The sequence below is a fragment of the Crotalus tigris genome, unplaced genomic scaffold (genome assembly GCF_016545835.1).
Source record: "Crotalus tigris isolate CLP2741 ecotype Arizona unplaced genomic scaffold, ASM1654583v1 scf7180000017631.5181431, whole genome shotgun sequence".
Lineage (NCBI taxonomy): Eukaryota > Metazoa > Chordata > Lepidosauria > Squamata > Viperidae > Crotalus > Crotalus tigris.
In genome coordinates this window covers 3,684,989-3,712,346 of record NW_024096525.1, presented here as the reverse complement: position 1 = coordinate 3,712,346, position 27,358 = coordinate 3,684,989, and the positions used below count along the sequence as shown (strand labels likewise).

The window sequence follows — 27,358 nt, the reverse complement described above, 5'->3', positions numbered from 1 at the left end:
TTTACACCCAATCATTATGCTTTGAAACCATGGATTGGGGATGAAAAAGATATGTAAAGTCAGCTTATTCAGAAAGCATCCTTAAATCTGATTTAACACAAAGAGACAGAGAATTTAGCCTCTGAAAAGACCTTAGAAGTTTCTCCATACTTTGTAAATGGGACCTGGGAACAGGATTCTCGGTTGGCGTCTTTCAAGTTTTGCCTCATCTATATACCAACATTGCATTTATGAATAAGTGGAACCATTTTAAAACGATTTTTTACTCAGATGGTTTCCATTCAAAGGGAACAAAAATGCAAGTTCTAAGAACGCTGAATTTCATCCCAGCAGGGGATGAAAGGGGGAAAATGTAACATCTGATTAGTTTTAGCCATAATTTTATTTTGCTCTTTTTTAAAAAAAAATGCATGGATGCGGACATTTTTTGATGGGGTGGCTAAGCAATTGAAAACCAATAGGGAACAGGAATTCATGCTTTTTTTTTTTCCTGCCAGAAAGCAATAACAACCAAATATTTTTCATTCTCTTTATTTTATTAGGTGTACTGTGGATGACCGGGTCACGCGAGTAGCTTGGCTGAACCGTAGCACTATTCTTTATGCTGGAAATGATAAGTGGTCGATAGATGACCGGGTGGTCATTCTCACAAACACCAAAACTCAATACAGTATCAAGATCCATAATGTGGACATATATGATGAAGGCCCCTATACCTGCTCTGTACAGACAGACAATCATCCCAAAACATCACGAGTCCATCTTATCGTCCAAGGTAAGACTTGGTGCATGTTTTCTGTTGAAATGAACACGAGGAAGCTCCATGATCTTTGAATAATTGCTCAGGGTTAGAAGTCCTCAGGGCTTTATTAATAAAAATGGGTTGTGGGTCTTTTTCTGGATCCTCTGATTCTATCTTAAATTCTTTCATTTAGAAATGAGGGCTTTCCACTGGTTAATGATGAATGAACAGATGCCATAGATGGCATATTTCTGTCTGTTGATGTCAGCTGGATTCTTGACAGTCCAGTTCTTTTCTGGCTTGAATTTTGAGTGACGTTGGCTTGTTTGTTTGCACTACTCTAGTGAAAAATCATGGTTTGTGTTATTTTTTTTTTCCTGCTCTAGTACTATAACAAAAGTAATGAACTTTTTCAGAAGAGGTTATGAAGCTTGACCTCAGGATGCACGTGGTATACTACAACTGAGCCTAACCTAATTGTTGTGCATACAAGTATCTCTTTCATAGAGAAAATATTACTCCGGTCTGCTTTAAATTGTGTAGAAATGAAACTGTGGTCTGGATCCTCAAGGGCAGAATCTGTTATCAACTCTCTCTTTCCTACCTGGTGTATGGGTCCAAGTTCCATAGGAACGGAGATGCTTTTAAATCAGGAAATAATCTCCTCAACTCATTGAATTATCACCTTTAGGAGGAAATATAGTGACAATATAAAAGACCTGACAGGTGCTGTAGAAGAAGAGACTCAAAAAGAACAAGTCTAACACTTTCCACAACCAGTAAGAAAAAGAAGACAGATTGCATAAGTTTGTCAAAGTCATTGAAAACCATCAAGATATGTTGGCAGAGAACTTCACGAGATAAATGCACATGAAAGCTCTGTTAGTCCAACACACTTGGGGAATAATAAGAAGGACCGAACTCAAGAATGTAAAATTAAGTGCTAAATTAACAGGAGATCCGTGTCCTCTGTAAGTGTGTTGTACTACAAGGATAGCTTTGATTTCACTGACAGTAATTTTGCTGATCATCTTCTGAAGAAGTGAAGATAAGGGAAAAGTCAAAGGCTGTCTTCCTTTTTTAAAAATGTTTTTATTCACACTTTTAATGAACATAATACAAACTCAAAGAAAAAAAGACCTCTAAAAGGGCAGGAAAAAAAGGACAAAGTAGAGAAGAAGAAAAAAATAAGAGTATAGTAACGAAAAAAGAAAACATATAACACAATGACTTCATCACAAATATAAACCTTTTTAACAACTATTATTTATTAATAAAATAATAATCACCCTCTTAAAATACAACAAATGTTCTCTCTTCTTCCCGTATTTCATCTCTTATCTATAAATGAATCCTTTAAGCCAATAAAGTCTAGACATCTTCAAGTAGCCAAAATTGAGAAATACTGGTTTAAGCTTTATCACTCATTCCTGATCAGCAACAGAAGTCCATTAAGGGTTACCAAAAATAACAACAGATCTGTTTAAACCTTGATCAAATAAACCAACTTTATATTCCTTCCTTTTACTATTAAGAATGTTGATCTTTAACCCTTTCAAGTAATGCAATTCAACCCTGTGGTACAGATATTCTCTTCTGTTAATTCCCTAAACATGTTCTTCCTCTGCAAAAGAGGCATTCATTGGTCTTCCTTATTCTGGGGAATTAATATCCCATTTCTGTGGACCCAGCTCAATTGTGGCTAGAAGTCAGGGTTTTGATTGTTATTCTCTATTCTCAGTGACCTAGTGCTTCCTTGGCTGTGCGCAATTCCTGATAATAAAAATGGACCTGTCCTGATGCTTTCCTGTCCCATTTAATTGAGACACAGAGAGCCAAGAAGTCTGAAGACTTCTGGAGAAATTGTAGGCCAGGAGTGTCCAACCTTGGCAACTTTAAGACTTGTGGATTTCACCTCCCAGAATTCATCAGCCAGCCATGAAGGGGTCTTAAAATTGCCAAAGTTGGACAGCCCTGTTGCAGACAGAAACACAGATCAGAAATCTCTCTTAGCTTTTATTTTTTATTTTTGGGGTGTGTGTGTGAAGAAACATGGTTCCAGAATTCCACGTTCCACCCAACGCTTCTTCTCCTTGAAAGACAAAATCTATAAAAAACAAAAATAAAGTCACGAATCTGCCATATGGTTAAATAAGACTGTTTTTTAAAAAAAGCAAAAGAAATGTTCATCTAAGCTATAAAATGGGAAATCATCAAAAATGAGACCAGGAACATTGAAATCATACATCAGCAGATCAACACCTGGATCACACACAGAGGAAGCAAACTTATCACCTGCTTACTACCGTCTCTGTGATATTGGGATGTACTCTACCCCTGTGCAAATGAGAGCAATTATTTCTAAATCTGTAGCTATGCCTATGGGTTAACATATGCAAAGGTTCATCCCTTCATTTTCTTTTTCATTGTTTTGCATTGGTAGCTTTATTTAACCACCTCCCTCCCACCCTCTCTTTCTCCTCCCCTAAATCAAACCCCAGCACTAATTTATTGGTGGGCTTCATAAAGAAAAGAAATGAAGGGTTTTTATGCATTTCTCCCCACCTGATAGTCAGGAGTCAGAGCGTGTTTCACGTACAGATAGTCCTTGACTTACCACCATACGTGAGCCCCAAATTTCTGTTGCTAAACGAGAAAATGTGTTAAGTAAATTCTGCCCCATTTCACCCCCTTTCCTGCCATGTTTGTTAAGTGAGGCACTGCAGTAACACTGTTGTTAAGCAAATCTGGCATCCCCATTGACTTTGCTTGTCAAAAGTTTGCAAAGGGGGAATCACATGCTCCTGTGACACTGCATAACTGTCATAAATTTGAGTCAGCTGCCAAGCACCTGAATTTTGATTATGCGACCATAGGGATACCGCAGTGGCTGTGAGTATGAAAAAACATTTCTAAGTCACCTTTGAACAGTCACTAAAGGAACTGTTAGAAGTGGGGAGACTACCTGTAGTGGCATAGGTGAATACTGGCCTGTGCTTTCATTTGCTTAGAGCCACAGAGCAGATAAACATTTCTAACTTTAGATATAAATGTTGCATTTAGGGAAGAATAAGAAGGGCCAAAATCAAGAATGTAAAATTAAGTGCTGAATCAACAGGAGATCCGCGCCCTCTATAAGTGTGCTGTACTACCAGGATACTTTGATTTCACTGAGAGTAATTTTGCTGATCATCTTCTGAAGAAGTGAAGATAAGGGAAAAGTCAAAGACTGTTTTCTTCTTTTTTTTTAAAAAAAATGCTTCTATCACACTTTTAATAAATATAATACAAACTTAAAGAAAAAGGACCTTAAAACGGGCAGGCAAAAAAAGGACAAAGTAGAGAAGAAACACAATAAGAATATAGTAATAATAATAAAAAGAAACATATAACGTAATAACATCATCACCTTCGAGTGGCCAAGGCTGAAAAACACTGGTTTAAAGGATTCATTTATAGAGAAGAGATGAAATATGGAAAGAAGAGAACATTTGTTGTATTTTAAGAGGGTGGTTATTGTTTAATTAATAAATAATAGTTGTTAAAATAGTTGTAAGTTACTTTTTTTTTCCATTGCTGACCTGTAGTGGCATAAATGAATATTGGCCTGTGCTTTCCTTTCTTTAAAGCCACACAGGAGATAAACATTTCATACTTTAGATATAAATGTTGCATGCACACACACTTACACATGTACTCACCTGCATGCATAAACCCTCCCCCCCCCAACTTGATAAATAAATAATTCACAAGGAATTATATGCTCTCTAGTCCATTAGTCCAGGAGAAGTTCTCGTTTCTCCTTCTTAATGCCTTCCCCCCCCAACTTTCTACCCCACCATTCCAAGTGCTAAGTAGAATTAAGTATTCTCTCCTCTCCCCCCCCCCCTTCAATTAGAAAGAAACTCCAGAGGGCTGCCTTCTTAGCAACTGCTATTGGCTTTTGTCCAGTCTATAGATTAATTTTTCACCGTTAGTGTTAGTTCAGGTTAGATAAAGGTAATGAAAGTTTCCTAATCCTCTTAAAGAAGATTTATCTGGCTGAGTAGAAAGCTCTTGCTGTACAATAAGGCATGTATAAAACCTTCCCTTTAATTTCCAACAGCTGATGGATATTGACTTTGCAATGAATCAATCTGAATTGGGGAGGGAAGAATCTGCGCTTTGCCTTATTTCCTCCATTTTAGGGGGAAAAAAACTTCATCAAACTATTATTAAAATAACTTCTTCCTTTGTGCTTCATTTAAGGAGAAACAAGTGGCCTTTCTGAGCTTCTTGGGCTGAGAAATCAGTCTTTCTTACAGGAGAAAAATGCAACCACCTGTAGCTATCTCTTGTTTATTTTTATTTTGTTTCATGTATTTATTAAATTTAGATGCCACCCATCTCTAGCCAAAGTGATTTCTGGGCGGCTGTTTTACATGTAATATTTAGATATTAGTCTGATATTTTTCATTTAGTTCATTGTGTACACATCAAGTAAGTAATACTTGTACTGAGTCAGCTACCAATGTCTATTTATTTTAACAATCTGGGTAGAATTCCCATTGCTTTAGCATCTCTTATGCAAATATTTAGACAGCAGCATCACTGGTCTTGATCCATGAGTTCTGCAGGAGAGAATGTTACCTCTCCTTCCAACTGAAGGGGCATGGAAGTTGTTCAAAGTCCAGGAGATACCAGCTCTACCTATTCCTGCAGCTGGGCATAATAGTGAACCATGAATTAGGCTCAGATGATTGCAAAAATATGAGATACTCAGCCATCTTTGTGTTTTGCCAAGGCCATTTTTAATTCAAATCACATTAAAGAAGTCAGTATTACCCCAAGTAGATTTGCACATGTATCTGGAGGACATCAGTTTCTCAAACTTTGATTTTTCACGTCTTGGTTCTTCTTTCAGAGAACTGGAGGAACAATTGCAGCAGAAATACTCATTTTTGTTCTGAATACTTGCGACTTTTGTGGTGTTTGGAATGAAATAAAAATCCCAACATATCTGGACCAAGGACAACTGCTTTACAATTATCTATCTATCTAGGGACACTCGATCTATGTTGCTACTAAGAGTCAACACTGACTTGATGACACTTCATCCGTTCAGTCATTTTCCTGGAAATGATTAAAACTTCATCTGGGGAAGAACAGGAGCAAATTTGTTGACCTTGGACCTTCAGTGACATGCTTGGTGCTAGCAAACCTCTTGAGATTGGTGATAGCATTTCTCTGGTATACAACCTGGTCTCCGAGGTTGAGGAAATGTAGGGAGAAGAACTTACTGAACCATGCAGGGATGAGTTTCAAGAGAGATTACTCCATGCTAAGAAAGAAGAAAGCCTAACAAATGAACTCTGCTTTGATTTTATGTGGTATCAGATAGAATAGAGAGAAACCTGGGCAGGCTTCCTAGATTGTTATTCTGCTTTATAACAACAACGGGCTTGAATCACTGCTGCTCCTTGTTCAACTTGACACCTGATCATGAGCAAATCTTCGTTCAGTTTTGAGTCTGCAGTGGGAGGCAGATCAATGAGCCCCAAAGACAGGCACACTTGGTATATATTGTCACTTTCATCGATAGTTACATATACAGAGGCAAAGTGCACACTAATTTAAGTCACTTCTAGGTACACCAGAAAACAGGCATATTGAATGAAATCTTGTGGAGTGTATTATTATGGGAACTTCCAGATAACAAAGCTCGTGATTTCTAATTCCACACTTGAAGTAGAATAGGGCTTGAGTGAATGTGCCATACGATACATAAATAGGCTTGAGTGGGCTCTTAAGACTGTTAGAATATTCACAGTTGGATAGGCAGCTTTGTGTTGCAAATCTATAGAGTTTACAAAAAAACAACCCAATATCAGTCGGTCAAAATATGTCATTCTTGGTAATAGACGGCTCAGCCAATCATTGGTCTCTACTGTATTTGTGATCAAAGTGAAGTACAGATGCTTCTGTAGTGCAACTCATGACTAGGGGTGGGCAACTACCCATCCTTTGGACCAGAGAAAGTTGTGGTCTGGCACACCTTTACATCTCCTGCAGAAGCTCATTTTTGAACAATTACTCAAAATAAGTTGTTTTGGAAAAGTCCATAGTGATCTCAATGGCAGCAATGGTGACTCACAGTATTTGACATGCTTCTATTGTACCAACAGAATATTTGTAGCTTAGGGTTGAATTGTGGGGTCCTTGGTGGTTTTCTTGCAGACATATCATTAGCCAACTAGCTAACATCATCAGTGTTAGAAGGCAGTAAGGTTTGCTACCTTCTAGCACTGATGATGTTACTTAGTTTGGTAATGAAATGTCTGCAAAAAAACCCTCCAAGCTCAGAGAGCACTAAGGACCCCTACATGTTTAAATTGTGTATGTTTTTTTGTGGGGAAGTGTGGTGAGGGGGAAGATGTAACTCCAACACGGCTTTTAGAGACGTTGTTGCTTTGGATGACTGCACAATTTGGTTGTGGCCTAGAAATTTCTCTAAGTCAAAAATTGCTAACCAATTTTTTCCTTATGTGCATTTATCTTTTTTTTCCCTGACTTGAAATCTGTCTGCAAAAACAGCACTTGTTCTCCTGAGAATTTTGCTTCTGTCTGAACCATCTGCTGAAGAATCTTGATGTAATTTACTGCCGTGGCTTTTTTTTTTCCCAAGAGGGCTGGAGCTTTTTTTTTGGTATTCTTCCTTTTTTTTTTTTTTTTGCACTGCTATAGCTTAGCATTTCTATTTAACATGTTCCCCTCCCAATTAAGACATTCCTGGCAAAATCCCGTGGGCTACAGCCTTCATTAAGAGCTTCCAGTTAGATTGCAGTCTTGAAAGTACATTTTCTGGAGTCCCCCCCCCCCTCTATTTCTGTACAATAGTTTGTGTTTCTAGCAATATTGCTATATGCTTGGCATACCTCCCAAATAATATAAAATTCTAGTCCATATGGAAGTATTGCTTCTTTAAATTTCAGTAGGGCATTTAAACTGAATCCCTTACTCTTTTCACTAATGCTGTACATTTTGTCACTCTCTCCCATAGGATATATCTTATCATTGACCATTCTCTTTCAATTTGGGATATAAAAAAAAAAATCTCTGTTAGGTATTCCTTTCAAATGATATGACAGTTTAAGTAAAATTCTCATGGGTAGGCACAGGAATGCTTGTGCATAATTATTTATAAGGTTGCCCAGGGATGGGTGTAAATCCCTGGCTTTTAGCAATAGTCTGTAATTCAGTTGGCTTCCTGTGTTTTAGTTAAATCTTAAAGAAGGACATCATTAAAAAAAAAAAAAAACTCCTCCTGGGAGACATTTTCATACTGAGTAGCCAAAGAAGTTTCAGGACGATGGGCCCTGGTGGCCAAGTGGTTAGATTGCAGTATTGCAGACTAATTCTATCCACAGCCTAAAGTTGGCTCAAGGTTGACTCAACTTTCCATCCTTCTGAGTTATGTAAAACAAGGACTCAGATTGTTAGGGGCAATATGTTGACATTGTAAATGCTCAGAGAGTGCTGTAGAACACTATGAAGTGCTGTATAAGTGTAAGTGCTGCACTACTGCTCTCCCAAAGGTGCTTTTTCAAAAGGCAAACTGGACTTTGTTTTTCCTTGAAGACTTTTCGCTTCTCATCCAAGAAGCTTCTTCCATTTCAGAGTGCAATTGCAATTAGTAACACAAAACAAAAGAAACAAAAATCAATACTGCCTGCCATCACTTCCAACAGTAAGGTAATCTCGATGGCATCAGCAAGAAGTCTTCTGAACAAATTGGCAAGCTCTCTAGAAAAGGGACGGAAACCCAGAAGCTTCTTTGACGGAGTAGACACGCGTGGAGAAATTCTGAGACACATTTCGGCACATACTTAAATTACACCAAGTTGCAGCTCTTTTCTGATATCCAGAGTCTACATGTAGTCCTCAACTAATTACCATAACTGACCCCAAAATCCGGTTGCTAAGCAAGATAGTCGTGAAGTGAGTTTGGCCCCATTTTTTAACCTGTTAAGTGACTCACTGCAGTTGTTAAGATAGTAACATGTGTGTTAAGTGAATCTGGTTTCCCCATTGGCTTTGCTTGTCAGAAGGTCACAAAAGGGGATCACATGACTCCGGGATATGGCAACTGTCACAAATACATGCTGGTTGCCAAGCATCATTTTGATCACGTGACCATGGGGATGCTGGAACAGTCGTAAGTGTGAAAAACAGTCATAAGTCATGTTTTTCAGTGCCGTTGTAACTGTTCTGTCCCAGCCTACATGAGTCCTTGTCAAGCTCACAAGGAGAAACCCCTCTTCCAACAAGCAGGCTGGAACCACAGGAAAAAAACAATCCCCTTTTATTATTCCCAGACCTGAGTCAACGTCCAAGGCAAACAAAACACAGTTCACAGAAACTCGATTCCTCAACATGAACGATTGCCTTCGGCAACCAGCACCTCCCACACCTTCCCTTTTATTATGCAGCCCAGGCGGGGCTTCCTAATGCCTTCTCCTTTGCCTTTGGAGCTGCCCCATTGCATTCCTCTGTCCTACTCGCTTGTCTTGCCGGCATTTATGTGCATCCTGGATAGCTCCCAGCTGTGAGTCATCACTGTCCAACTCAGACTCTCAGCACAGCTGTGTCTCAGCCTGAGCATGAGTAGAGGGGCCAGGTTCCTCGTCAGACTATAAGTCTTGGAGCTTCTCAGAGCCTTCCTCTGACTCTGATATCTCTCCAGGCTCCTCCTCCTCCTCTGATTCCTCAGACTCAGCTGCTGGGTCCACTGGCTGGCGAGGAATCACAACAGTAACTTTGAACAATCACTAAACAAATGAATGTGAATCGAGGACTATCTGCATTGTCTTCATTAATGTCCCATCCTCCCAGATGACAGAGACAGCTCAATATCTGTACCACCAAAAGGCACTGGAGCTGATGGAAATACTGACCAACTCCTGATAAAACTATGCTTAGCAGTAATTTAGGCTAATAATCCAAACAGAATCTGTTTTGTGCTTTCATTGGCTAGCAAGCCCAGCATTAATTACCCATTAGCAGCCATGTTGGTGTCAATTAATTTATATTTGTGTTTTTCAAAATGTAAAAGTTGCCTGGTTAGATTATTGATTCTTTGTCCCTCTACTCAATCTGGTTTTAATTGCACCACTGTAGGGTCCAGCCTTTTCTAGCAGAAACCCTGTGATAAATCTGTCACAGACTCAGCAATCAACAATAAATGCGTCTCTTTATGTCATTATTAATATGTTTCCTGGATTAGTTCATTACAGCCGTTAACAATAGTTTATAAGAGCTAGGATGGCAAAATGCCAGCATTAAAGTGAGGGTTTTCCCCCCTCCCCAATTCAGTTGCTATTTGATTGGATTGAAGGCTTAAGCTGTAGGTCTATGAGTGCAAAAGGGAGATGGAAAGCAACTGAGAATTTAATTTAATAAAGATAACAGCAGTATTTTGGTACTCGACTGCAAATATCCTTCAACTTACAACAGTTTACTTAGTGATCATTCAAAGTTACAATAGCACTGAAAAAAGTGATTTATGACCATTTTTCACACATATGACCATTGCAGCATCCCCATCAAAATCCAGACACTTGGCAACTGACTCATATTTATGACAGCCCCTGCAACTGTTAAGTGAGTAGGTTTTTAAGCACATCTGGCTTTCCCAGATGTGTTTTTTTTTACATCCAGATTGTTTTTACAACCTGCTGACAAGCAAAGTCAACGGGAAAGCCAGGTACATTTAAAAAACTGTGTTACTAACTTAACAGATGCAATGTTTCACTTAACAACTGTGGCAAGAAATGTCGTAAAATGGGATAAAACTCACTTCAACGTCCCACATAGCAACCAAAACTTTGAGCTCAGTTGTGGTCGTAAGTCCAGGACTACGTGTACTTTGAAAGTCATCGAATTTAGTACTCAAGGCATTTGGATATGAAAATTCCGTCCCGGCTCTCCTCATTTGTTTGGTACTCGACACACACACACACTAAATCAGGGGTAGGCAACCTTGGCTCTTTTATGACTTGTGGACTTCAACTCCCAGAATTCCTGGGCCAGCATGGCTCAGCTTGGAAACCTCTCCCTTTCCCCTCAGCATGGCTGGCTCAGGAATTCTGGGAGTTGAAGTCCACCAGCCATAAAAGAGCCAAGATTGCCTACCCCTGCACTAGACCAGGAGTGTCAAACTGCCGGCCTGTGGGCCGGATGCATCATAGTAAAAACCGCACCCACCCCATTGCCAGCAATGGAAAAAAAGTAATGATAAGTCGCAACATGTCACGTGATGTTGTGAGTTTGACACCCCTGCACTAGACAGTGTCTGCAGTCTTGTGATTCACTACGTTATTCCTTGTGGGAAAAATTGGTTAGGTGCTCATCATTTATGATACTCATTGCTCCTCCTGGAACCAATTAACTTGGAGAACTGAGGTACCATTGTAGAATGTGAGATGCCTACTTCTCTGTGTGCACAGAGATACAGGCAGATATTGCGATTATGAAGCGTATTAATGTGCTGAACACATCCCTTCTGTTTCCCCCTCCTGTCTACTCCCTCATCTCATCTGACTATCATTGCTTCACTGTGCTCCAATAAATCTGAAATATTTTCCACAAATCTGGAAGTGAAGATGTATAATATGCCCTGATGATGTGAAACGTATTTCAAGATCATCCTTTGAAGAACTGAATCCAGCAATGTTTTTGAGAAATAAAGGCATTTACCTCAGGGAACTTTGGGTACAACCCAAATAATAATAATAATAATAATAATAATAATAATAATAATAATAATAATAATAATAATAATAATAATAGTAATAATAATAATAATAATAATAATAAGACAAGCACCTGCAACATAACACCCCAGACTTAACAATTGTCGATAAGAAAGACAAAAAAGTCTGGATAGTGGACGTGGCAGTGCCTGGAGATAGCAGAATAGAAGAGAAAGAACTGGAGAAGATAACAAAATACAAAGACCTACAAATAGAAATAGAAAGACTATGGCAAAAGCAAGCAAGGGTAGTACCAATAGTCATAGGCTCCTTGGGCGCAATCCCAAAACAACTGGAGCACCACTTGAACACCATTGGCATTGACCAATTTGCTATTAGTCAATTGCAAAAGGCGGCCTTATTAGGAACTGCTTCCATCCTGCGACGATACCTGTAATACCATCAAACATCCACATCTGCCTATCCCAGGTCTTGGGTAAGGACTCGATAGGTAGACAAAATGCCAAATCCAGTCTGAACATCTGGCTGACTGTGCGATGATCAGTAATAATAATAATAATAATAATAAGCAAAAAACAGTAAGTGCCGCCTATGCAAAGAAGCTGAAGAAACAGTGGACCACTTGGTAAGCTGTTGCAAGAAGATTGCACAGACTGATTACAAGCAGCGGCATGACAAAGTAGCAACAATGGTGCATTGGAATATCTGCAAAAAATATCATTTGCCTGTAAGCCAAAACTGGTGGGATCATAAAATAGAGAAAGTCATAGAAAATGATAAAATTAAACTGCTCTGGGACTTCAGAATTCAAACAGACAAGCACCTGCAACATAACACCCCACACTTAACAATTGTCGACAAGAAAGACAAAAAAGCCTAAATGTTGGAGATGTGGTTGCCTGGACGCCACTTATTATCATATTTGGTGGTCGTGTAAAAATATAAAAGCTTTTTGGATTAAGATATGGTGGAATATTCAAAGAATTTTTAGAAAGAGGGTAAAATTTACTCCACAATTGTTTTTGTTAGGTATTGTTACTGATTGTGATGCTAAGGAGGTTATATTGATGTTGAACTTGATTACAGCCGCAAGGCTGTTAGTAGGGCAATATTGGAAGAAGGAATCTTTGCCTACCTTGCAAGAGTGGCTTTTTAAAGTTTCCTATCTGGCGGAAATGGCAAAGATTTCAGCTTTCTTAAAGGAGCAATCGCAAGAGAAATTTTTTGCCGTATGGGAAAAATGGATAAATTTCACACAATATAAATTGGATATAAAAAAAATACCATTTAGCCTTTTTATAACTTGTATATAAACTTTGATATTTTATAGATTGTATTTTTTCTCTTTTTTCTTTTTTTTAATCTCTTTTCTTCTTTCTTTTTTTCTTCTTTTTTAAGCACTTTTTCTTTTTAATGCCTATGTTTTTGTTTTTGTTTTTTTTGTTATATATATCTTATTGTTAATTATTTTATAAGTTGTTTAACTTTTTTTAGGATTTTTAAAATTTTAATTAAGCCTATATTCAGCTCTGGGAAGCTCGGGGGGGGACGGAGGGGTGGTTTGGGAGGGGTTGGGTGAGGGTTGTTTTTTTTTTTGTTGTTGTTGTTGTCTTTTTTGGTTTTTGTAAAAACTTCTAAAAATTTTCAATAAAAAAAAAAAAGAAAGAGAAAAAAGTCTGGATAGTGGACGTGGCAGTGCCTGGAGATAGCAGAATAGAAGAGAAAGAACTGGAGAAGATAACAAAATACAAAGACCTACAAATAGAAATAGAAAGACTGTGGCAAAAGCAAGCAAGGGTAGTACCAATAGTGATAGGCTCCTTGGGTGCAATCCCAAAACAACTGGAGCACCACTTGAACACCATTGGCATTGACAAATTCGCTATTAGTCAATTGCAAAAGGCGGCCTTATTAGGAACTGCTTCCATCCTGCAACGATATCTGTAATACCATCAAATATCCACATCTGCCTATCCCAGGTCCTGGGTAAGGACTCGATAGGTAGACAAAATGCCAAATCCAGTCTGAACATCTGGCTGACTGTGCGATGATCCATAATAATAATAATAATAATACCTAATCTGAAAAAAAATAGGTGATCATGGTCTTATTTAAGTTATCATTTGCATCCTCTTTTTCTCCATCACTTATAAACAATCTTTGGTGGTTGTTTATAGCCAAAACATCCAAACAGTATTTTCCTTCCTTCCTTCCTTCCACCCTCCTCCTTCTTCCGTTTTACTTCTCCTCCTCCTCCCTCCTCTCACCACTTCCTCCTCCTCCTCCTCTTTCTCCTTCCTTCTTCCCTTTTCCTCCTCCCTTCTCCTTCCTTCCTTCCTTCCTTCCTTCCTTCCTTCCTTCCTTTTCTCCTCCTCCTCCTCCTCCTCCTCCTCCTCCTCCTCCTCCTCCTCCTCCTCCCCCTTTCTTCCTATTTGCAATGCTTAGCCCCAAAAATCAGCAGTGGATATAAGTTTCCAAAATCTGGATGGCTGCTAAATAGAAGCAAAGTAACATAGGAAACTCAAATTACTTTGCCTTTGTCTTGCAGCCCAGATTGGATAGCCTTAATCAAAAGCTGGTTTACATCCTAAAAATCTTGCAGGTGGGAACTCCTATCAAGGGCAATAATAGTATGGATAGTGATGTTCTGCATCTGGGCAATATCAGAATGGATTTTTGTTTGTTTTTTCAGTAGTGTCATTCCTATTCTTCACCATATCTACTTTTATTTCCTTTGTTGATCTTCCAAAGTCAATGGCAAATCATGCCTCTATTGCTCAAAGACGTGATTGCTGGTATTTGATGGTGGTTCATTAAGAGTCATAAAATTGGGGCTCAAGATTCAAGCAGATTGTGGACCAGTTATTGTTTGTATGGTTGATGGTAGTAAACAGCCAACAATAGAAGTTACCAGGGACAGCTTGAATCAGCACGAATCCATCCTTGTTTATAACTATTCAAACTGGCTATTCTTTCCACAACTGCTGGCTGCAAAAATCATCTTTCATTATACAACTTATGAAAAAAAAAAGTCTTTGCTTGTTTTAGGTCCTGAACTTTTCACTATTTAGATCATAAAATTCTAAAATTGTGAGAAAAGAAGAAAGACAATTTCTCTTCATGTAGCTATACCATGCTTGATCCCATATATATCTATTATATCTCCCCTCCATTCTGAGCCAAACATCCCCATGGCTGTTATTCTTTCCCTTCAAATAGAATTGTGCCAGTCCTTTAATCATTTGGGTTGCCCTGTTTTCTGCCTTTTGTAGCTCTGTAATAAATTTAAGGTGTGATGGCCAGAACTGTACCCTCTACAGTACTCTAAGTATAGTCTTGTCATAGATTTGTATAAGGGCTATTATTCCTGCAATTCCATCTTCAATTTTCTTTGCTATGAATCCAAACGTAAAATTTGCCTTGACTCAGTTATACACCAGGGTAATGTTTTCATTTTGCTTTTCACTTTGATTCAGTTTTCTTTTTCTGTTCAGCTACTGCCAGGTTTAGATGCAGGGGTCTTCAAACTTGGCAACTTTACAACTTGTGGACTTCAACTCCCAGAATTCCTTGACCAACATTCTCAGAATCGAAGTCCACAAATCGTACAGTCGCCAAGGTTGGAGACTCCCACCATAATGCATAAGTGAGTTCAGCATCAAAATACAACATGTTATCCTGGCTCAATAACGGCGGACCTCTGATGCATGTGTCAAAGGTAACATGCCAGTGTCTTGAGTGACACACCAGTGTTCACCAACTTCTGACAACAACTATTCTCAAATGTTGCCCCATTCCCCTGTGATTTGGGGAGGCTATGAGAGAATGGGGTGTGCTCTTTCACAGCCTCTGAATCCACCGGAGGCCAGATGAGAGAACCACGCTCTTGCATGGCCTTCACAGCCTATGAAAATCATGCAAGGATGGAGTGTGTTTTCAGCCTGGCTTATATTGAACATTATTTGCCACATTTGTCAATTTGCAGACCACTCCCTCAGATTTCAAAGATTCTTGTGCTGATCCTCAGAGCTCCTGTTGAATGCTACCATCTGGAGCACTTTGGTATTAACTAGTAAACATGGTTAGTTTGCTTCTCTCTCTCTCTCTCTCTCTCTCTCTCTCTCTCTCTCTCTCTCTCTCTCTCTCTCTCTCTCTCTCTCTCTCTCTCTCTCTCTCTCTCTCCCCCCCCCTCTCTCTTAACTCCCTGTCATCTGCACACAAGTTAAAAAAGTATTTCTGGATATTGATCACTGATCTATTTAGTTCTAGAATAGTTGATTTATTTGTGGTTGATTTATACTCCAGGGGACTGGAGGCTAAAATGTATAAAGAACGGTTGCTGAAATTGGGTATGTCTAGTTTAATGAAGAGAAGGGCAAGGGGTGACATGATAGTAGTGTTCCAATATCTCAGGGGCTGCCACAAAGAAGAGGAAGTCCAGCTATTCTCCAAAGCACCTGAAGGCAGGACAAGAAGCAATGAATGGAAACTAATCAAGGAGAGAAGCAACCTAGAACTAAGAAGAAATTTCCTGACAGTTAGAACAATTAATCAATGCAACAACTTCCCTTTAGAACTTGTGGGTGCTCCAACACTGCACATTTTTAAGACGAGACTGGACAACCATTTGTCTGAAATGGTATAGAGCTTTCTGCCTAAGCAGGGGATTGTACTAGAAAACCTCCAAGGTCCCTTCCAACTCTGTTATTCTATTCTATTCTATTCTATTCTATTCTATTCTGTTCTGTTCTGTTCTGTTCTGTTCTGTTCTGTTCTACTCTACTCTACTCTACTCTACTCTACTCTACTCTATTCTGTGGAGGTTGAATTTCGCCCTCCTATGCTAATGTAGAGATTCTAAACTAATTCCCCATTTGACTCCTCTCCCTGACTCTGCCAGTCTCTCTCCGACAGTGTCTGAGTTTCTGTAGGAACCTTTGATAAGATTCCTATTCCAGTAAACAACTTTCCTTACCCAAGAATTGTTTTGTTTTTGTTTTTTTTTAAATCCAGACGTGAAAAATGGATGAAAAAGACAAATAATGGAAACAAAGGATGAAAAAGGGTATCAAAAGTCTTTTTAAACCATAACAACTCCGTGTATATTAACAAGGGTTCTCCCTTCTCTGGCAGTAAATAAAATGCAACCCAAATAACGTCACTTGAGATTTTTAAAAGTTGTGAAATCTCTTTTTCCTTAGATGCGTTCACAGGTGGTTGCAAAAAGGGAAAAAAGGTCCAGCTATCTTCACACATTTTTATTAAACTGCACTCTCGCTGACATGAAATGCATAAGATGAAGGAGAAGAAAAAATAAAATAAACAGTGAAAATCAATTTAAGTTGCCACCATTAAAATGAGCCCGGGGAAGTGAAATAGGAATCTTTCAAAAACAACAGATCTTCAGAAAATTGTCTCCCATCATGATAAGAAAGACTGGTGACAAGATGGAGCTTAAATTTTAGCTCTAAGCAACATTTTAGACCAAGTCTGAACAATAAAAAGAATAATGATGGAGAAATATCTTTATCGGACATCAGAAATATTTTATAGGGTGAGTTTTTACTTTCATCTAATCCAATATTCTTTTTTATGTAAGAGCTATCCAGATGCCTCCCAGAGTGGCAAAATTAATTAATTGGATGGTTGCTAATGAGATATCTTGTATTTTTAAATATTTTATTTTTTTTAAAAAAACAAGTTTATGGACAAATTGATCTATTATTTTCAATCCCAACAATTCATTCATCTCCCCATGAACTGCAAAATGTTTGATTCATGTGAGAAATGGGACTTAAATATGTATTTAAAGCAGATTTCAAAACTTAAACTTTCAGAAATACAGTAGTGGTCAAAATTGTGGGCACCTTTTGGGAAAAGTCAACATTTGAGGTTTGATGGCTAATAACACCACTTTTTTGGGGACTAGTACCATAAAATTATATATCGATGGAAAGATAATTTAATTCAGAATGTAATCAACATAGTTTGTTCAGTTATCTGTACTGTATTCTATGAAAAACTATAGCCAAATAACCAGAAAAAGGAAGCACAATTAGCTTAGGTTGGTATCAGGTAGCTTTCCTTCATCTGACTGTAGCCAATGAGCATGAGTGTTTAGAGAGCCAATCAGGTGTTACCTTGTTTTGGCCATGAGCCAATCAGATCAGAGTAGGGTTCAGTTATTGATGTCATGTATTGAAGCTGAGAGGAGGACATTTGTCAGGGTGTTATGTGATGGCTATCAAGTTGGTTGGGTTTTTTTGTGTTCTTTCATTTAGTGAGCTTGTAAAACATAATAAAATTAAAATCATGGTGCAAAGAGTTGACTGGTTGCCCAGAAAGCGATATAAAATAGTATTATTAAGTGAACAAGGCTACAGTTATAAAGAAATTAGAAGAAAAATGGGTGGAAACTTAACCAAAGGTGGCATTTCTACTGTATACTTCTCCCAAAAGGTTTCCATCATTTTGGCCACTACTGTACACAGGCTTAAACCTAATTGGAGCAGAGGCCCTCATTAGAATATTTAGGAAGTGTGCAATCAGTTGAACATATTAATTCATAAGGTATTAATTACTGGTGGTCCTTGACTTACAGACATCCATTTAGTGGCTGTTTGAAATTACAGCACCACTGAAAAAGTGACTTATGACTCTTTTTCACACTCCTGACGGCTGCAGCATCCCCGGGGGATCACATGATCAGAATTTGGACACTTGGCAACTGGCATGTACTTAGGTCAGTTGCAGTGTCCAAGGGTCACGTGATTACCCTTTGCGACTTTCTGACGAGCAAAGTCAGTGGTGAAGACAGATTCACTTAACAACTGTGTTACTAATTGAGCACGCAGCGATTCACTTAAACAACTGTGGCAAGGAAGGTCATTAAACGGAGCAAAACTCACTTAACAACCGTCTTGCTTAGAAATGGGAATTTGGGGCTCAGTCACTGTCGTAAGTAGAGGACTATCTGTGGTTTCCTTTGGGATGCAGTGTGCAACAATTTAACACCTCTAGCAAAACTGTTGCACATTTTCTAAATGTGGGCGGGAAAAATAGCAGATATATTTAGGAGGCAAGAGCCCGCTAAATATAGATAAAAAGTATTTTTGAAGAAAGCTAATAGTCTCACTTTGTTTGAAATAAGCTTCCAAGGGGAAGGAGTTTTCTCTCTTTTCCTCTTGTGGGGCAGCACATATATAAAAAAACCTGGCTCTTAAAAGTATTATTATTATTACTATTATTATTATTATTATTATGGATCATCGCACAGTCAGCCAGATGTTCAGACTGGATTTGGCATTTTGTTTACCTATCGAGTCCTTACCCAGGACCTGGGATAGGCAGATGTGGATGTTTGATGGTATTACAGATATCGTCGCAGGATGGAAGCAGTTCCTAATAAGGCCGCCTTTTGCAATTGACTAATAGCAAATTTGTCAGTGCCAATGGTGTTCAAGTGGTGCTCCAGTTGTTTTGGGATTGCACCCAAGGAGCCTATCGCTATTGGTACTACCCTTGCTTGCTTTTGCCACAGTCTTTCTATTTCTATTTGTAGGTCTTCGTATTTTGTTATCTTCTCCAGTTCTTTCTCTTCTATTCTGCTATCTCCAGGCACTGCCACATCCACTATCCAGACTTTTTTGTCTTTCTTATCGACAATTGTTAAGTCTGGGGTGTTATGTTGCAGGTGCTTGTCTGTTTGAATTCTGAAGTCCCAGAGCAGTTTAATTTTATCATTTTCTATGACTTTCTCTATTTTATGATCCCACCAGTTCTTGCTTACAGGCAAATGATATTTCTTGCAGATCTTCCAATGCACCATTGTTGCTACTTTGTCATGCTGCTGCTTGTAGCCAGTCTGTGCAATCTTCTTGCAACAGCTTACCAAGTGGTCCACTGTTTCTTTAGCTTCTTTGCATAGGCAGCACTTACTGTCTGTTGCTGTCTTCTCAATTTTGATTATTATTATTATTATTATTATTATTATTATTATTGTTGTTGTTGTTGTTGTTGTTATTGTTGTTATTATCAATGATGATGATGTTGGAAGGGAGCTTGGAGGTCATCTAGTCCAACCCCCTGCTCAGGCAGGAAACCCTATACCATTTCCAACAAATGGCTGTCCAATCTCTTGTTAAAAACTTCCTGTGTTGGAGCATTCACAACTTCTGAAGGCAGATTTTTCTGCCGATTAATTGTTCTCACTGTCAGAAAATTTCTCCTTAGGTATAGGTTGCTCCTCTCTTTGGTTAGTTTCCATCCGTTGCTTCTTGTCCTGCCTTTGGAGAATAGCTTCACTCCTTCTTCTTCGTGGCAGACCCTGAGATATTGGAACACTGCTATTATGCCCCCCCTCGTCCTTCTCATCATTAAAAAGACAATTCCAGCAACCATTCCTTATATGTTTTAATATAGCATTTGAATATAGCATTCCATGGAATGGAACATGGGGGTCTTTGACATGCAAATTTCACCCTGCACTTTGAAGCTCCGGCTATGTTTTCTGAACATAGCAAAAGGATGCAAGTTAGCCTTGAACACAGAATAGTGGAGTTGGAAGGGACTTTGGAGGTCTTCTAGTCCAGCCCTCTGCTCAAGCAGAAGAACCTATACCATTTCAGACAACTGGTTGTCCAGTCTCTATTTAAAATCCTCCAATGAAGGTGCACCTACGATTTCTGGAGGACAGTCATTCTATTAGTTGATTGTTCTCATTGTTAAGAAGTTTCTCCTTAATTCCATGTTGCTTCTCTCCTTGATTAGTTTCCATCCATTGTTTCTTGTCCTGCCTTTTGGCACTTTGGAATATAGTTTGACCCTCCTCGTCTTTGTAGGAGTTCCTCAAAACTTGGATGAAGCTCTCCCTCCAGTGCCAAGGTCACAATCCTGCAATTGCAACAGAAGGACCTAACTATGTCTCTGATACTTTGGCGACCATTGCCCAGCATCTTGTTTTTAGATGTGGTGTCGAGATTTGCCAGTCATACTTTGTTTCGAAGGCAACTGGCTTCTGTGGAATTCTGTTTATCTGTTACGCTTGACGCTATCATAAATTAAAAGAAGTAGAAGGAACACCCCAGCCTACCTGTATAATTACTACAAAGCTGAATTAAGTAAAAAAAGGGAAGGGATGGGATGGAGAGGGTTGTTTCTCTCATTATATATATATATATATATATATATATATATATATATATATATATATATATATATATATATATATATATGTATTTTCAGACAAAAATGAGCATTTTATGGTACATACAAATCACTCCCTGGGAAGTTTTTCCACTTCCTTAATTGTTCATAAATTTAGTGACAGGTGGTTACACAGTAGGTGCAACAGGATTATTTTCATTTTTATGGCAGGCATTCACTTACTGAGAAAAAAAAAAAGTCTGGTGCAAAAGGCAGTCCCTAGGCTGACGTGTCATGGCAACCTGCAGGAAGGCTGGGTGGAAATTCAAAGTTAAATCTTCTAAGTCAGGGATGTCAAACTCAGTTTCATTGAGGGCCACATCAGCATTGGGGTTGCCCTCGGGGGGCCAGGTGGGTGTAGCCTACTGGGTGGGTATGGATGGAGTGGCCTACTGGGTGGGCATGGCCAGCTCTAAGTTGTTTGCGTCAAGGGTGCTTGTGGGGGCCTGGGCAGGAGTGAGACAGATCTGAGGGTCTCTGGCAGAAGAGGGTGGGACCAGGGCAAGCACCAAGGCATGGTCTATTTCTTCATTCCTCACAAAGGGTGACACCTCTCCCGCATGCACCCAGGAGACGGGGCCGACATGGCAGGGGCTGGTTCCTCACTGTTTCCAGACGGCCTTGTGGAGCTAAGACTGAATGCGTTTCAGCATAGATGGCCACCATAAAATTGTACATTGGCTCCCGGCTGGCTGGGGCCAAGGCAGAGGGGACTGTTCCCTCACTGTTTCCAGGATGGCTTCATGGGGCACATGAAACCACTTTGTGGGCCGCATCCGGCCCCCGGGCCTTATGTTTGACATGTCTGTTCTAAGTTGTCTTTCTCCTCAGATTCTCCCTTGGTGAAATCTGAGACACAACTTAACCCGGGGGTGCCCCACCTTGGCAACTTTAAGACTTGTGGACCTCAATTCCCAGAATTCCCCAGTTGGGCACTGCTGCTGTAAGCTTTCACACTCCCAATCTAAGAGAAAGATGCCGCTCCAGTGTGTGTTGACTTTGGGCTCAGATAGACGAGAACCACACAAAAGTAAACAGCTGAAGATCCGAATCCTTCTATACAAGGTTAAATGATAGTTTGGTATCGATTGCATTTTTTATAAGTCTGAATTCTAAGCATGGCCCAGCTTCTGCTTTTATCGTATTTGTAGGATTAGAGATGCTTTGGAGAATTAAAGATGAAATGTGACCTTTGCAAATTTCAGTAACATTGATTTGATCTCGCTGCTCTTGAGAAATGTAGACCAGAATTAGGTTAATGTTTCCCAAATCTCTGACACAGATTTTTTTTTTTTAATCTCTAAAGAAGCAGCAGGAGAATTTAGATTTAAAACCATGTACATGTTTTTTCTCCAAAAACTATATCTAGGAATGTATCATCTAAGTTTGGATTCCATTTGAAATTGGGATGGATTTTGCCAAAAAAGAGGAGAAAGGATTTATGTAGAAATTGGGAAATAGTAGAAATGGCTGGATCAATGTAAAAACTGCCCATAAAAAAAAAAAAAAAACAATATGATTTTTCCACTCTGAATGGACTATTACGTTTGTTATGTTTCATTAGTTTAATTGATTTGTGTTTATTCATTTATTTATTTATTTGTTGAATTTAGGTCCCGTCCATCTCAGTGGCTCTGGCTTTTTGATCAGTGTCCCTTTATGTCCTCTTCTTAAATTTCCCTAAAATGTTATTCTATATAGAAAAGAGGAAAAGAAATAGGAATAATAATAATAATAATAATAATAAAAATGACTTATCTATGCTCAGCTTTGCTGTGATGAAGCACTTCCTACCACAGAAGCAATGCAGGTAGTCTTCAATTTACAATCACAATAGCAATCAGAATTTCCTTTGCTAAGCAAGGCAGTTGTCCAATGATTTGTGCCCAATTTTACAACCTTTTTGTCATGATTTTTAAGTAAATCAGTGCAGTTGTTAAATGAATTGCATGGTCATTAAGTGAATCCAGCTTCCCCCATTGACTTTGCTGGAAAGGGCAGAAATGATGATCCCATCATACCTTGATGTTTCAACCCTTGTAAACACATGCCGGTTGCTAAATTTCTATCACGTGACCATGGGGGTGCTGCAACAAGTCATAAGTGCAAGAACCGATGGGCTCTTTTTTTTTCAAGGCTGTTGCAACTTCAGTTGTGCTTCATTTTTCTGGTTATTTGGCTATAGCTTTTCATAGAATACAATACAGATAAATGAACAAACTATGTTGCATTACATTCTGGATTAAATTATCTTTCCATCGATATATAATTTTATGGTACTAGTCCCCCCAAAAAGTGGTGTTATTAGCCATCAAACCTCAAATGTAGACTTTTCCCAAAAGGTGTCCACAATTTTGGCCATTACTGTAGATCCAGTTAGAATAAAACAGCAGCATTAAGGCTTTTAATTTACAGGGAAGACAAAAAGAAAAGTCCTGTATAAAATAAGTAAGGGCGGCTCAGTGGTTAAAACTCTCTAGGCTTGTTGGCTGGAAAGTTGGCAGCCCAGGTTTGAGACCAAATTGCCCTGCGATGGGGTGACCTCCCATTCTCGACTCAGCTCCTGCCAACCTAGCAGTTTGAAAGCATGCAAATGCAAGTAGATAAATAGGTACTCCATCCTATCCACCATCTGCAATATCTTTAGATTCTAGTAATTCAGATAGGAATAAGGCAATATGGGTGGTGCGGTGGCTCAGCAGTTAAGATGTTGGGCTTGTTGGCTGGACGCCTGGCAGCCCAGGTTTGAGATCTGATGGTTGAGCTCCTATCCTCACCCCCAGCTCCTGCCAACCTAGCTGTTCAAAAGCATGCAAATGTGAATAGATTAATAGATACCACTTTGCTGGGAAGGTGACAGGACTCCGTCCTGTTGGCTACGTGACCATGGCCTTGAAACAGAGATGAGCACCACCCCTATAGCCAGCAATGATCAGCAGAGTAAAAATTTGCAGGGACTCCCCCCCCCCTTTTTTTTTTTTTTTTAACAAAATAGGTTACTTTAGTAACTGGGTATATTGTGGCTTTTAAAAACATTTTATCTGCCCGGCTGAACCTGAGTTGACTCTGAGCCTGTGATAGTTCAGATGTATTTAAGTAAAAGACTCTTTGTAATTGTGATACGGTGGAGCATGTTAAAGTCATCGTGAAAGATGAAATAGGTTGTTACTGGCTTCACCGTTTGCTTCCCATGTGTGAAGCTATGATTGAAAGATGGTTACGTAAGTTATTATGCAGATCTCAGATGTTCTTCCTGAGGTTTTTTCTTCAAATCAGTTCTGTTTGGATACTTCAGGCCAGTATTATTCTATGTTTTATGTTCTGTGACATTTCAGTGGGAATATCCATTGAAATTAAACCCATAGTAACAAGTTTGGGCACAATGGGAATATGACAGCATGCCTAGGTGGAAAATTTGATAATAATTATGTTGACCAAAATCTGTTTGTCAGATACACTTCCTCTATTCTCTTGATAAAACCATCTCGAACTATACTCTCAGATTTTGCTGTCATCAACACTGATTTTATCAAACCTGATAATCTTCACTGTCAACAAGCCGTGTTTGGCTAATTTTTTTTTAACACTATCCTTTTCTCTGGTTTTCTTCTGGTGTCACTGAATCCTGTGATTGAAATTCTCTTTCTTTGCCTTTAAGGGAGGAAAAAAAAATACAGATTATGTACAGTTGCAGAGGAAGAGCATCCAGTTTGATACTGGGACATCTTTAACCCTTCCTAGTCCCTTTCTCTTGCTGGCAGCAAATTCTGTTTCATCAAATAAAGATGTTTAGGGGATTGGAAGCTAAACCATAAGATGAACCGTTGTGGGAACTGGGAATATCTAGTCCAGTGTTTCTCAACCTTGACAATTTTAAGGCATGTGGACTTCAACTCCCAGACTTCAACTCACAGCATTGCTGGCTGTGGAATTCTGGGAGTTGAAGTTCACATGGCTTAAAATTGTCAAGGTTGAGAAACACTGATCTAGTCTAACAAAGAGAAGACCAAGGGTGACATGATAGCAGTTTTCCAATATTTCAGAGGTTGCCACAGAGAAGAGGGAGTCAACCTAGAATTTAGGAGAAATTTCTTGACAATGAGAACAATTAAACATTGGAAAGGCTTGCCTCCAGAAGTTGTAGGTGCTCCATCACTGGAGGTTTATTAAGAAGAGATGGGCCAGCCATTTGTCCAGAATGGTATAGGATGGGTCTCCTGACCTCAAAGGACCCTTCCAACTCTGTTATTCTGTAAATAGAATGAGGACTGTTTAAACAAAGGATATTTTTTTCTGCACAGCCTTACTCCAGGATAGGTAGAAGCACCTGGAAGAGGAACTTCTAGCAGAGAAGTGCCATTACCTATCTCAAATTCCATGTACTTATGATTTAGGTTTGAATCTCCAATATTTCCAATGGTGCCTCCCTACTTCTAAACATTCTCCTTTATGAAAATTGTTCTTTTATATCAATGTTTCTCAGACTTGCAATTTTGAGATGTGTAAACCTCAACTCCCATAATTCCTTTGCAAACATGGCTGCCCAGGGAATTCTGGGAGCTGAAATTCACACATCTGAAAGTTGTCAGGTTTGAGGAAAAAACACTGATTTATGCTTACTAACTTACTGCTAACCAGTTATTGATCGACCTGAGAGAAATGCCGAAAGAGAAAAAAATGCTTCTGTGTCCTAGCTGGATGAAATTATTCAAGTTTGATTATCTGGAAGATTTGGGAATGTTGCTTTGATGCTGCTGCGTTGAAATGGGAAAAGATTGGGTGAAGCGATGAATGAACAGTTCAACATTGGCTTTAAGGTCAACTTCTAGAAAAGCTTTCAAGAGAAACAAATCAAGATGACCTCTCAAATATTTACAGCCAGCAATAGTTAAAAAAAATGAAAATTCACACACACACTTTCTTCCTTTCCTCTTTAGTGAGTAGGCTGAGATTATGAAATGAAACTGCGTGGAGATATATAATCATAAAAGGCACATTTGTCTCATACCTAATGCAATCTTGATGGGCTCAACGAGTGTAATTTTGATGGCCTCTTACAAGACAAATGGCAGAGTAATGGCCATGTTTTGTCTTTGAGTGGTAATTAAGCATTCAAAAAATGACACTCTTCAAATGGAATGTCTGACTGGAGTCTTTTTTCAGAAATAATGGCGCTGCTATTTCAGAGGCTGGAGGAGACAAACATTGACTTCTTTTTTAAAAGTGAAAAAGAAGGAAAAGAAAATGTAATGAGAACTCCTGAATCAAGGGCTATTGCTCTATTCTTTCTTCATGGAAAATTTGAAAAAAAAAAAATTGGGCAGGGAAAACAAACCTTTTTATTTGTTATATTATGATGGGGGTTCAATACTGAAAGATAGCCCAAAATTGGCTGTATACGGCACATCAAAGGTTAAACTATTTTCTTTGCATCCCTTTCACTTTGTTCTTCCAATAAAATAAGACCTTAAATAAGTTGCCTCAAGAAGAGTTCTCCCTGAGGCAGATGCCAAAATGTTCTTTCTTAGACTCCTGATAAACCCAAATAATTTTCTTAGCAAACAGGTTTGCCGTTCTCTTTTTCTTCTCAACTAATCAGAATACAGAATAATAGAGTTGGAAGGGTCCTTGGAAGTCCTCTAGTCCAGGGGTCCCCAGTATATGGTCCATGGCCCGGGACCGGGCCATGCGCTCTTGGCCAGTGGGCCACAGAAACAGCTGGCCAGTGTGTGCATGCATGGGTGTGCATCTCCCCCACTCATGCTAATGCCTGTGGCCCCATTTGCACATGCATGTGGGCATGAATGGGGATGCTAGCATGGGGCAGATATCCACAGCCTGTTTGTGCATTCGCTGCTAGCCCAGATGATTTACGTAGCCCCTTTGCGCATGCGCAAACAGGCTGTTAGCTGCTGGGGTGTGTGTGGCCATTCGCGCATGCTCATGGTGCCAACACATGCCACATGCATGAATGGGGCTGCTAGTGTCACCCCAGTGTGCATGGCCTATTGTGCACACGCGCATGTGCACACACCAATTTTGAAGCTTCTCTCCTTTCCACAAATCCTCAAGCCCGGAAAGGTTGGAGACCTCTGTTCTAGTCCAACCCTTTGCTCAGGCAGGAGACCCTACACCATTTCAGACAAATGGCTATCCAATCTCTTCTTAAAAACTTCCAGTAGTGGAGCACCTACAACCTCTGGAAGCAAACGATTTCACTGATTAATTGTCATTGTGATGAAATTTCTCCTTAGTTCTAGGTTGCTTTTCTCCATTCATTTCCATCTATTTGCTTCTTGTCTTGTCTTCAGATGCTTTGACTTCCTCTTCTCTGTGACAGCTCCTCAAGTACTGCAAGACTATTATCATGTCACCCAAGTCCTTCTCTTTGTTAGACTAGACATAGCCATTTCCAGCAACTGTTCATCATATGTATTAGCTTCCAGTCCCATAAACACAGAGAAGTCTATTTAGTTTTCAAGCTTAGCTGAGGTTGGTCAGATCTGGCTGTTTGCTGAGGCTTGTAGATCCTTAAGTAGACTGGGGAAAAGTGTGAATTGTCATTAAGTTCTTGAAGTAGAAACTTCATACCTTAAGGGAGGAATTCAAGATAACAAGCTGCTCCCCAACTATTAGTGTGCTACTGCTAGGAACATCTTCA

At 39.2% G+C, this 27,358-nt stretch overlaps 1 protein-coding gene across 2 annotated transcripts in view; it reads left to right on the top strand.

Moving 5' to 3' along the window:
- Positions 1-27,358, top strand: part of LOC120304224 (opioid-binding protein/cell adhesion molecule homolog) — a 619,792-nt gene that overhangs the window by 486,420 nt on the left and 106,014 nt on the right. For both annotated transcript variants that reach the window (XM_039334544.1, XM_039334543.1), the window contains one exon: positions 543-775. In XM_039334544.1, coding sequence (XP_039190478.1) covers positions 543-775 — 233 coding nt within the window. The remainder of the gene's footprint in view (positions 1-542; positions 776-27,358) is intronic.